Source organism: Pleurodeles waltl, chromosome 3_1 (genome assembly GCF_031143425.1).
Source record: "Pleurodeles waltl isolate 20211129_DDA chromosome 3_1, aPleWal1.hap1.20221129, whole genome shotgun sequence".
Classification (NCBI taxonomy): Eukaryota; Metazoa; Chordata; class Amphibia; order Caudata; family Salamandridae; genus Pleurodeles; species Pleurodeles waltl.
The window spans coordinates 1,063,403,453-1,063,416,793 of record NC_090440.1 but is presented as its reverse complement, the minus strand read 5'-3'; the positions used below and the strand labels follow the sequence as shown (position 1 = coordinate 1,063,416,793).

Below are 13,341 nucleotides of genomic sequence, written 5' to 3'. Positions count from 1 at the left end.
TTCATGAAGGGTGCCTGTAGGACAGACTACCTGTCCACATATACTAGACTCAATCGTACACAAGTATGCACATGTGTGTGCACATGTGTGCATGTGCAACCAGCCCAATGTTTATGGTGCAGAGCAGCAGACCTTAATTTAAAAGGCAGGCACCGGTGGCAGTGCCCGCTAACAATTTCTGCAAAGCTCACAGTGATTCAGGCTCTATAAGTGTGACTCACAATACAGGTCCAAAAACAATGAAGTACAAATAAATAAATAAGGGGCATGTTAGAAATTGGGTCTCTAGTTAGCAGAAGTATGCACCCTGACCAAGTATGGGTACAATTCTAGTCAAAGTAAGTCACAGCACAACCTAAATTATCCTGTGTTCACCCTTGGGTAGCTTGGCATAGAGCAGGTAGGCTTAACTTCAAGGGAATGTGTAAAGTAATTGTGCAACACAGTGAAAACACCACAGAAAGACTCCACACCAGGTTAGAAAGATTGATTATGATGTTATGAACAGAGCTACTAAAATCCTGTGAGTAGAAATCAAACTATGAATTTTTAAAGAATAAATGCAAAATAGTGCTAAGAGTCAAAAAATGCTCTTAGGGTTTACTTTAGGTCATGCTGGACCGGGGCAAAGTCAATGTTAGGGCAGACTGCGATAGACTGCAGGCAGGCTACAGGACTCACGCAGGCCCTGGGGAACAAAGTACCTTTCCTGGTTGCAAGAGCAAGATGCTTGGTGAGATGCCTCAATTGGGCCATCGCAAGCATGGTGATGCGTGATCTGTCTCATGCAGTGAGGGCGATGCGTAGTGCAAAGACATGCACTGGAGAAGAGAAGCATTCGTTCCGAATTGTGATGTGCCAGGTTTTCTCACTCAGTTGAAGGATGTGTTCTCTCAGTAGACTCCTGAGGTGGCGAAGCACAGTTCCTAATGCATTAGTCTCTCAAGGCAATGTGGCAATTCCAAGAGCAATGTGCTGATTCTAGTCCCTCAACCGGGACAATGCGCTGGTTCTGCTACACGCAGACAGGAGATGCATTGATTTCTGTGATGCAAGTCTCTGGGTCCACTTCCAGTGAACCATGCACAGGAGCAGGGATAGGGATTTGGTGTCCCTAAGTCACAAGCAAAAGGAGTCAAGCCAACAAGCCCTTGGAGATCACTTGTAGTGCAAGGCAGAGTCCAACTCTCCCTCAGCAGGGTCAGAAAGTAGCAGGCAGCAGGACAGTACAGCAGAAAAGCCGTATTCCAGGTCCACAGTCCAGCAGAGTGACATTCCTTGTTGCAGCACAGGAGTTCTTCTGACCAATCTGCTTGTAGGTCCAGAAGTGTCTGATTTGATGGGGTCAGAGACACAGTACTTATACCCAGTTGTCCCTTTGAAATGGGGGAGACTTCAATGAAGGGTCTTTGAAGTGCAGAGAGGTCTTTTCTTCCCTGGCTGAAGACTATCAGTAGGGGGTAATCAGTCCTTTGTGAGGGGATAGGCACTCCCTAGTCGGTGTAAGTGTCAGCTCCCCCTCTACCCTCCCTGCCCAAGAAGAGAAGCCCAAGAAGAGTCATCAGAATGCAAATGAGTGCTCAGGCTCACCTAACCTTCCTGTGTCTGTGGCTGTCAAGAGGGAATGCACAGGGTAGCTTTCACCCACCCAACATGTGTACTGGAGACAGGCTGTAGGCACACAGAGCTGTATGAGCAGAGAAATGCCCACTTTCTAAAAGTGGCATTTCTAAAATAGTAATGATAAATCTGACTTTACAGTAAAGAGGATGGACATGATGCAGCTACTACTTTCTGATCAGTAATTACAGCTTAAAAAGTGTATTATGGAATTCACAATGCTGGCCTATGAGAGGTTGTAGGCCTCACAGTAATGAAAAATAACTTTGGGAGTTCTTACTACCAGGACATGTAAAACTTAAAAATACTTATCCTACCTTCTACTTACACGGCACCCTGCCCTTTTGGCTTCCTATGGTCTACCTCAGGAGTAACATATATGTAATAAAAGGAAAGAGGGGTGGGGTTTTAAATGTCAAGTCTAAGTGCTAATAAAATGTCACTTACAGGTCTTGCAATGGGAGGCCTGAGACAGGTTTGAGAGGCTACAGGTATGGGTGGCATAATCAAGGCTGCAGGCCCACTGGTAGCATTTAATTTACAGGCCCTGGGTATGTGATACATTACTTTGCAACGGACCTACAAGTAAATTAAATATGCCAGTCAGGCAGTATCCAATATTACCATGTTTTAAGGGTGAGAGCTCAACCACTTTAGCACTGATCAGCACTGGTAAAGCGCACAGAGTCCTGAAACCTACTAAAAGGATGTCAGAAAAATGGAGGGAAGCAGGCAGAAAAATTGGGGCAAGACCACCCGCAGGCTGCTACGTCTAAATCAGACAATATGCAAACACTTAATGGTGCATGGTCATTTTAAGGTCGATTTGATTGGAATAAAGGAAGGAGTCCTTACTTTCCGTCAGATTTTTGGAGCAAAGGAAATATTTAATTTTTATTTAAGGCCACTACCCCTAGGAGCACGACCATATATGAGATCTTCAATTGCACTCAGGAACCCAATTGAGATGACTTATTAAGAAGGTTGCCTGGTATCCCTTTATTGTAATGGTGGTCCTTCCTTTTTTATTACAACCCTTTTTATTAAACTATCAGGGCTGAAGCAGCATATAACATTAAGAATGTGGTAGTATTCATAAGAAAAACTATCTCTAATTGTGTTAGTCCAATTGTGACATTATTAATCACGTGCAATAGGAAAGTGGCACAGCTCCTCTACTGTAATAGGTTATTAAAGATGAGTTGTGACATCACTATGCATCTGCCAGACCTAGCAAACAGGGGCGAAGGCATGATAGCAAACGGAAATACTGCTGCTTTTGAAAACATGAAGAGGAAACCTAGATATAATTTCTTCTCAGATATTTTTCCCTGAAAATGTTCAGCTACTTCTCGCTAAAGGGACGTTTATGATAGGGTGTTTACTTAGTGCACTATTGGATTTAATTAAAAAAACTCATTACGAACTATAACTGCTTTTAAAAATGACACATTTAACTGTTTAAAATGTATTTTACGATCACTTTTAAGCAGCATCACGGTGTAGATTTTACATTTATTTTAACTATCAACTACCACATGCCTGAAACCAGCAACAAAGATGTCAGAAAAATGGAGCGAGGCAGAAAAAAAGGTTTATAAAATATAGTTTGGCAATTGTAAAATAAAACATTTACCACACATGTTACATACAGCCTCCATTGTGTTTGCTTCTGGCACTTCCTTGTAAAATGTTAACATTTCATTGAAGATATTGATTAGGTTATTATCCCATTTCTTCAGCTGTTTTTCCAACAATTTCAGTTCACTGAAGTGGGAGGATACTTATGTTTGCTGGATAATAACCAGAGGCTAATTGCTTTACATCAGCAAGACTATTCTAGTCTGAAAAGTTTTGAAGATTTTCAGGGTGTCCGCATAAAGTTTATTAACATTAATTTACATAAAATCATGATTCCTCATCCGCAGAGATATACCTCCACATGGATGCAAATTTGCACTTTTTCTTATTCACAAAACATCCCCGAACTACAACAGCAAACCTGCTTATTTAGCAGTTTCAAATCTTACTTCTCATAAAGTTCTGTGAACTTTCTTTTTTAATGTTGGCAGTAACCAGTGCAGACGTGGAGATTCCCACTTTGGTGACATTCGAGCCTCTTTACCATAAAAAAAATATATGTACTCTTGCCATAAGTAAATCTCAAGCAGTACCGTGATGATAAATGGTCAGAAAGGAGTCTGCTAACTTCCAATGAAATAACTTGTTTGAGGTTGCTCACAAACATTAAAGGCTAAACACAAATTTAAATACCAAGTCCCCACCCATACTATTTTATTTACTCAACATAATGTTGCAAAAAGATGAGGTAATCCTATATGGAGTAAAATGGTTTATAAGTACAAGGTTACCTTTTGTGAATGTCATGTCATCATAAATTCAGCAATTTGCTCTCGTAAATCTGTTTTACAAGTTCAAACGGTTTTGTGTATCAGACCCAATGAAACTAAATAGAACCCTTTTACATAGTTAATAGCAGTGCTTAATTTAAGTCGGAGGTTGCCGGTGGAGGACACCAGCACTTGTTTAAGGGGACTGGCGCTTATTTTTCCCCATTAGCTACTTCCTGGATGCAAGAGATGGAAAAATACACTAATCAGAAAGATGGAGAAAGAAAGCAACACCTTCACAAAGGGAGAAGACAAGACCTTGCAAGAGTGAGAAAAAGCAGACAGAGAGGGTCATTCTGACCCTGGCGGCCGGTGGCCGCCAGGGCCACCGACCACGGGAGCACCGCCGACAGGCTGGCGGTGCTCCAATGAGCATTCTGACCGCGGCGGTTCAGCCGCGGTCAGAAGCGGAAAGTCAGCGGTCTCCCGCTGACTTTCCGCTGCTCATTGGAATCCTCCATGGCTGCGGAGCGCGCTCCGCAGCCATGAGGATTCTGACCCCCCCTACCGCCATCCAGTTCATGGCGGGAAAGCCGCCATGAACAGGATGGCGGTAGGGGGGGTCGCGGGGCCCCTGGGGGCCCCTGCCGTGCCCATGCCAATGGCATGGGCACGGCAGGGGCCCCCGTAAGAGGGCCCCAAAATGTATTTCACTGTCTGCCTTGCAGACAGTGAAATACGCGACGGGTGCAGTAGCACCCGTCGCACCTTCCCACTCCGCCGGCTCGATTACGAGCCGGCATCCTCGTGGGAAGGTCGTTTTCCCCTGGGCTGGCGGGCGGTTTAACTGGAACCGCCCGCCAGCCCAGGGGAAAACTCGTAATACCCGCCGCGGTCTTTTGACCGCGGCGCGGTAATTTGGAGGGCGGGATCCTGGCGGGCGGCCTCCGCCGCCCGCCAGGGTCATAATGAGGCCCAGAGTGTGTCTGGCAATTGATTAAATACTACTGGCCTGATTTACAAAACTGTGCTGTTCAGCACTGAGAAATGCTGTGCTGTGCTTTGTGACAGGGAGGGAGCAGGACAGTGCCATATCTACAATGATATGCCACTCTCCTCCCCTCTCTCTAGTGCCAGTTCTGATTTCAGCTGCTGTGTGCCAGAGTGCAAGGGTGTGTTTGTGAGTCTAGCATGAGTTTTGTACTGGAAGGTTAACCTTCCAGTACAAAATAATATGCATACACACACTTTAAAACGTATTCTACTTTGTATGCATGGTGCACAGAGCAGCATGCATGCAAAGTTGGAAAAACAACGCCTGCTTTAAATGGAGTTAACATTTGGCAAAAAACCCTGTCTACTATTGTTTGTAGATGCGGTTTTCCATCAAAAGGCATTGGTGGTTGCATGGGAACGCCCACTTACCATCAATGTAACTCTCCCTCGGTGCTAAGTACTGCAAAGGAGCCTTTTGGGCTGCTTTGCGTTACTTCTAGGGTACTTTCCAGCCCTCTGAAAGTAAATTAGGAAAAAAAATAAAGTGCTGGTTAGCGTCATTTATATGATGCTAATCCAGCACAGAATGTAAAATCTTCCCCTACCAGTCTTGGTATGCTATGCACCCACAATTAATTGCACTCTTTCTTTCACAAATTGAGCACTAGTTCATAGTTATCCTCAATATGTGACATAGATCCTGCCCTGCCTGGCCTATGTTGGATGCCTCTGCTTGAACAATACAAAACAAAGAACATTAAAAGAAAGCTCCGCTTTTAAAAAGTATAGCCAATCTTCTGTAGTAGTCACAGCTCCAGAGTACAGCCACAAAATAATGAAAGCTGGATAGCAGTAAAGAGAAAAGCTAACCGTGTAATTATGGGTGAAAACCACAATTTGTATTAAGAATATATACACATGGCTAGAGAATATATGGTAATGGAGAGTACATTATCCAAACCATTAAAGGAATGCAGGATCTGACATCATATGCAGCGGCGTATCTTGGACAGTAGGTTTGGGGGGGGTGAGCTTCAGATTTTCCAATAAACTGTTTAAATACATTATATGACAAGCAGGGCAAACCAGAGGGACCTATGTAGCAGTGGACAGGGCAAGGAATGAAGGTTTGTAGGAGTACTAAGCGAGAAAACACAATATTCTGTAAAATAATCAATATTTTTTAGGACTTTCACACTGTGTGTCTGCGTTTTAGTATGTGTCAATGTAACAATTACTGCTGAAATCCGACTGACATCTCACAATATCGGACTGAAAGCACCTGTACCCAACTATTTATAAGAAAATACATTTATTTGAGGAGTGTAACACCCCAGACACTCCCCTCCCCAACCCGAAGCTATGCCCCTGAACATCTGAGTGTATGAGCAGGTACGAAAAAACGCGGTTCATTACCAAAATCACTTTTCATATCTAACATGTATTTCAGCAACAGTAAGTGGTAAAAAAAAAAAATCAACACAGTTCATTCATTTGTGATAAAAACCTGGAACAATGAAGAGTAAAGGTACAATACCTGCTATTGCAGCTCAAAGTATTCAGGTTGTAATCATTTTCATAACATTTACATTAGCCAGGGGTTTAGATAGTGCCCTTCAAAAAATAAATTATGTTTGAACGTTTGAAAAACAAAATATACTACAGCTACCTTTGATAATCAGCGGTTAATACATTTTTAAGATCGTGATGAAATATTATGAATGTGTGAATTTATCATGAATAGCGGCTTGGCTACTTATCTGAAAATGGATAGGGTAATAACTTTGAAAAAAACTAGAAATGTATAGAGCTCCCGTGGGCAAACCACGGTGCTTATAATACAAACGACTAGCTCAATTGAATGCTCCTGTCAAAGGACATGTTCGGGATGTATTTTGAAGGCAGCACAATGTTTTAGGGAAATTAAAGTCTGTGATGGAAGCATACTCTACCCCTACGCTTGAGATAGACACACACAAAATATTCTACTCCTGGTACTATTTAAGAGTCTGTGAATTGCTGTCAGTGTAGGCTGTTGTTGAGGCTGGGTTCTAAGATAAATCAAGCACTGTGGTTGTCAAAGTCTTTCTTTGTTGGCCAAGAGAGGGATATACATGTATTGATGTCTGCACCTTGAACATCTTACTTTATGATTTACTGGATTATTAATGGAATGACCATTACAAAGATTTTAAAACAAAACTCGTTCATTCGTCTGTTTCTCGATAAGCAAGATATAATTGTTCCTGTCTGGCAAATCTTTCCTCATACTTCTACGTTTATTGTGAGACTTGTCGTTTCTTATTGCACTACTAGTTAGAGCTCCTGCCCAAAAAAGGAATAAACCTCCAATTATATTCAGGGGTACAGTGCACCATACATTTGTGAATACCAACAAACTCACAGATTTGTGTGTGTTCACTAACTTTTCATAGCATCCCCACCATTGAATTCCCTCCCCTTAAACATGTGAAGATATTTGGTAATTCATAAAATAATAACATGCATGTGTGATATTTGTGTGCAACTAAACCAAGGTTGTGTTTTGCTTAGCTCTTCAGTAAGTTTTCATAATGGCATCCAATGTGCAGGTTTATGTGCAACGTTTTCAGTAGTTGCAGCTGGCAGTGGGATAAAGGGTGGTGAGGGAGTGGGAGATGGACAAAACAAGAATAAATAAATAAACTTACCTGAATCCTCACCCCATCGCCACAACACCAGTCTTCAGGATCCACTGCTAGCAGCATGATAGCAGTGTCAGAATTTGGCTTGAGCACCCTGGCTTTGTACTCCCAGGCAGACTGGGAGCCTGTGCATGCCGTCTCCAACCCAGGCGCTTTGTGAGCATGTGTGTTTGGCAATCCTCAGACAGCCGGCCAAGCACACATGCACATTGAGGGGAGTGCACACCACTCCCCCTCTATCTCTGCCATCCCCCAAGGCCCTGCCCCCTTGAAAAATAAAACGATAGCAAACATTATCCTTTTATTTTTCATGCTTTGCAACTGCTGGCCAGTGGCGAAGGAGCGGCAACTGGTTTTCAGCAGTTTAAATGCAAGTACAGTAGACTTGTAAATGTCTTGAGGTGTTGTATCTGTCAGGAGCCATTTGAGTTTAAAATGATGGTATAACTTCAACATAAAATTTGCATGCAATAATCATTCAAACTTACCCTCTATACACCTGTCATTTAATCCGCCAATCTGTCCGCATGTAAACCACACCTATATATCACATTTTGGTTTTTTCCCACTTTGCATGTGCATTAGTATGTGTGTCCACTTCTAACCTATTAGTATCTCCCTTCACTGGGAAGTTCTGCTCCATTACCATTTGACTGTCCAGGCTCATGTGGATATATGTGTCTTGCAATTTAGTATTCCCATGGCTAATTGTGTCTGGCTGCATTGGCAATGTTCACCCTACTGTTTACATGAGGGCATGTCATGGGTTTCAGCCTGTAGTGCCAGAGGGAGTGTGTCCCAGCTAGTGGTGGCCACTCCCTTCCCTGTCTGGAGATATTTGCTCGTTAACAGAATTGTAACATAATGTGAGTCTTTTTGTGCATCAACATCTTGTTGTTGGGTGTGTTCCCACAGGTGCTCATAGTAGTGTTCTTCGTCACCGACACATCAACTGTGTCTGTGATCCCAGGACTAAAAGTCATCAGTTGTATTCACCCGGTGAGCTCAGATCAGTTCATTGCCCTTCCTGGGTGTGATGAGAGGCCCTTTTGTCATTGTATCTCATCTGTCTGTGAGTGAGGTTTCACAGTCCCTAATTGCTTCACTGTATGTCAATATTGGGCCTGTTTCCCTCCTTTTACAGAAATCCACAATCAGGAACTCACTTTCTGCCAGTGCCTGGTCTTTTGTGGGAGCTTCTGAGGGTACTTTCTACTGGCATTGTTTGGATTGGGGTCCTCTCTTAGGTTCTCTCTCAGTGTAAAGTATCCCAGAGACATTGTGAGGTTTGCTGTCATTGCCATGTCCACACCTTATCTGGTGTGACATAAAAGTGTGAGCTATGATTCATTGTGACCCTGAGCTTCACTGGATACAGGAAGCCTTAGGTTATCGTCAAGGTTTTCTAAGCATGTTGATGTGATGTAAAGCTCAGATGTTTCTTCTGTACCATGTTTCTTTAGTCAGGGAAAATGTGCACTTTCTGGCTTGAGACATCCCATGGACTGTGATCATGAGTTCACTGCAGGATGTCACCTGGGTTTTATTGTTTAGTAGTCTGAACACCAATAGTCTTGGAGTTGCTCCCAGTGGGGAAAACTGGTCCAATCCTCCTCTTTCATGGCACGGATCTCTGTTACATAAAGGGCGGGGGCACTTGCATGTGTGGTCTGTGGTAATTTCCACCCTCCCCAAATTCGGACCTACGGAATACTCACTCTGCACCTGGATGGATGGACTCCTCTTTCATGTCTCTCCTGGGCAGGTGCCCCCATCAACACTGCTCACCCACTCCAGAGATGTAGCATCTTCCTTTATGTCCAGCTCATGCGACAGGTGGGTAGAACAGGGGGCATTGGATTTTTGAGGCACACTCTCTAGGACAGCGGGATGGACGCTCCATGTGTCTTTGCAGCCTGTGTAGTCATCGCCTCCTTTGATGCTCAGCTCCAGCTCCCTCGGGAATGGTCCATGCTCGCTAGGCTTAGTGTGCTCAGTGGCTGCCTGTGGCCACACGTCACAACTGAGTTTTCACAGGACCTTCCTGGTACTGACTCTTTCGCTTTCATGGTAGGCACTTCAGGTCCCAGGTCCCCTACCAGGGGGCCACACCACAGTCCTGGGCCTCATCAGAAATCTTGTATCATGAAGCCTCACTCCAGTCTATACACTCACCGATGGGACCCCCGACACTTAGTGAACATTTATGGTCATGGATGGATGTAGATGGCTTTACTGGGGGTAAATAGCAAACCAGAATAAACATCTTGGCAGGTCAAGCCCCCTGTGACTAAACCAATTTGAGAATGTACATTCATATTTTTTTTCTGAATACAAAATATAAACTTACACTTCTAAAATAGACAATATAAACACCCAATTCAAAAATATTTGTCCAAATTACATAGGGAAGATTTTATAGGATTTCGTTTTATTATTTCTAGACATCTCACGAAAAACTAAAGTGTATAAAGAAGATATGTAGAAAGTTGAAATGTATCTACAAAATGATTATTTCTGCACATTTCAAAAGGCCTGACATGGTTTTTCTAAAATTTTCTTTTGTGTTTCATTTCAGGTATATCATTTTTCGTACACAGCTTCATATGTCATCTTTAACATACATACAAGGTAGGTACTTAATTCTGACCCCTTTTAAGAGCTACCAATGAATTTTAAAACATACTAAGGACCTGATTTAGATATTACCAGATGGGTTACTCCGTCACAACAGTGACGGATATCTTGTCTGCCAAAATCTAAATCCTGTAGAATATAATAGGATTTAAATTTCGGCAGACAAGATATCTGTCACTGTTGTGACGGAGTAACCCAATATCTAAATCAAGCCTTAAATGCTTATGAGTCTATGAGGGCATTTTGCCTTTGTATTAATTTAATTATAAGCGTTGCATATCTTAGACAAAAAAGTTCTATAGAAAAGTGTGCTATTTTTGAAGTAATAAAAATAATTTCTTTAAGGGAAGTTTGGGAGTTAAATCCTCCAGAAGTAGAAGATTCTGTTTTACAATATGCTGCATGGGGGATACAAGGTCAACAAATGGTAAGGTCTTTATACGTATTTTAAAATTACTTATGATTTCTCTTTGTTAGCCTTTACAAAAAAAGAGTTGTATGCCATTACATTCCACAGCTATTTATTATGTGGAATTAATTTCCATGCAAATGTTTCATATAATCTCTACTGAAGCACAAAAAGAGCTTTCGGTATTGGAGGTTTCTATTAAAAGATCTACTGTTCACAATTTCTCAACGGCTATCTGAACTATATCCATTAAATGGTTTTAATTTGCTCCATTGTTTATTATTTACAAAATGTACACTCCTCATTGTAATATTAAAGAGCGCAGAGATTTGTTTCTCCACTGCTGCACTGTTTACGTGTCTTCATCTGTTTATAGTTAAAAAGCTTCTATGATGATGATCATGCTTCAGTATTTTAAGTAAGCTAAGTTGGTCAGTAAATATCATTAATCAAAATACAGGTCTAAAGCCATGTACAAACACATCACACAATCCCATAATGCAAAATCTAAACTTTGCAAGACTAAAGAGAGCAGAATTTATTCAATAGTAAAGCCAATGTATAATGTGTTGTAGGACATATTCAGACTTAAGTCACACTATGACATTTTCCTATTTTGTTTAAAAAAATACTTTTATACACGTCAGTCTTTTGATGATTTTCAATCAGGTAAAATCTGCTGAAGGACAAAAGCAGCAGAGGGCTTTACACCTCCAGCAGGCTTTTTTTAGGTTTGGCTTGGCCAGACATCATGTGATCAACAGAAGAAAAACTTTCAGAATCACTGCTCAGAAAGGGCTTTGGCTCTGCCATCATGTTGATGTCTTTGAGTACAGTATTTGATACATTGAAAAAGTATGTTTGTATAGCACCTTTACCCTTATGGGAAACCTTATACTCAATACATCTGGACCAAGTTTATTTTTGGTGATAGGCCAATGATCAAAGCTATAGGACTGATCTGTTTTTTCTATGACAGTATATGACAAAGGCATTCTCCATATCATATTTATTGTAAAAATCATATATAAAAGCCAATAGGCCTTCAAGGATGGCTTGTTATTTCACTGTGTTAAAGTATGGCGGTCTGTATTTTATTAAAAGGAATCGCATAGAATACTAGGCAAGGTTTTTGGTGTTGACAATGCCTTGAGTTGGAGAGATGCGCTGTAATATGGTTGTTCAGCCCTCTCAGGAGGAGTTATATATTGTTTTCTCAACTGTAATTATGTACATATTTGAAACCGTATGACTGTATGCCAGATAATTCCCTTTCAAGAAACTTTATGCTCAATGCAGAGTTAGTTATTGTGAAAAGCCAAAGATAATTGAATTGTTAGGATAGTATGTTTAAACCTCACTCTTTCCAATTGCCAGAATTCCAGCGAGCTCAGCAATTCACCATGATGGGAAATTGTCAGTGTCAAATCTAACAAATTGCAAAGCATGTTTTATTCTGATTACTCAAATACAATGAATGCAAGATAGACTACCGGAAACAATGTTTTTATCCAGAAATGGGACAAACATAAGAACATTGCATGGGTGTTATCAACATTAGTACTTTTAGCCACCTCAGTAAACTACAATACCTTTCAAACAAGAAGGTCCCCTCCACTAAAAGAAACAGTAAAGACACCACAGATCTCCTCATCAAACTGTCAATCCCCATTTTTATTGTCCGATCATGACCAGGAAAAGGGTGACAGGTTTAAAATAAACTATAGACTGACACTGTCATTCCACCTTGTGGTTTAATTAAATGTTTATGGACTTTTGGTAATAAATATAAACACAAAATGAACGAGGTATCAGTCTTTTAAAACACATATTCATCAGAAGTAATTTAACCCTTTCCAAACCAATACCACAATAAATTCAGATATTGTCTCAATTGGAGGATAGTGTCCTCCGATGGAAGTCTCCTGGGAAACACTGACATTTTTATGAACCATGTTATGGTACCTTAATTCCTCATCATTCTTCCTTTGTCATGCAGAGATAGTAGTCATTCCTTAGAAAAATGTTCCCACCTCAAGGAGCCTAATTTCATCATTATCACCCTGGATGTTACGTGCATTTAATATCAAGGCTGGCAGCCTGTAAACACTTCCTTCTGAGAAAACCTAGTTTTTTTGTATGACCACAAAACTATATTGTTAGAGATACTTTTCTATCTCAACAACAATATTCATCTTTGGAAAAAATCTATGTAAACAAATCTATGGTGCTACCATAAGCACTTGCTTCTCCTGCAGCTATACCAACCTAGGGTGATGGGAGGAGCAGGCGGTCTGAACAACACAGAATAAGGAGATGACAAGGTAATTATTTAGACCAGGTACATAGGCGATTGTTCCCACTTTGTGATGAGGATGAATTGACTGCTGATAATTTCACAGCGGGACTAGAGGACAATGAACTCAACTTGAAGTTCACATATGAAATCAGTGATACAATGATCAATTTCTTAGCAGTGCAAATTGTGGTTGTTGATACCAACATAGTCATCAGCTTAAAAAGAAAACATCTATCAAGAAACAGATTGCTTCATGCAGCAAGCCACCACTGGGAAAAGCAAAAATGGCGCATGCATGCTTATAAAAAGCAGTACCTCCACCACATATGAGGAGAAAGAGAGGAG

The 13,341-nt window shown here is 41.3% G+C and overlaps 1 protein-coding gene across 1 annotated transcript in view; it reads left to right on the top strand.

The window, feature by feature from the left end:
* Positions 1-13,341, top strand: part of DPP10 (dipeptidyl peptidase like 10) — a 1,473,102-nt gene that overhangs the window by 938,947 nt on the left and 520,814 nt on the right. Inside the window, exons 6-7 of the mRNA XM_069224346.1 lie at positions 10,230-10,282; positions 10,634-10,715. Of these exons, the coding sequence (XP_069080447.1) occupies positions 10,230-10,282; positions 10,634-10,715 (135 nt within the window). The remainder of the gene's footprint in view (positions 1-10,229; positions 10,283-10,633; positions 10,716-13,341) is intronic.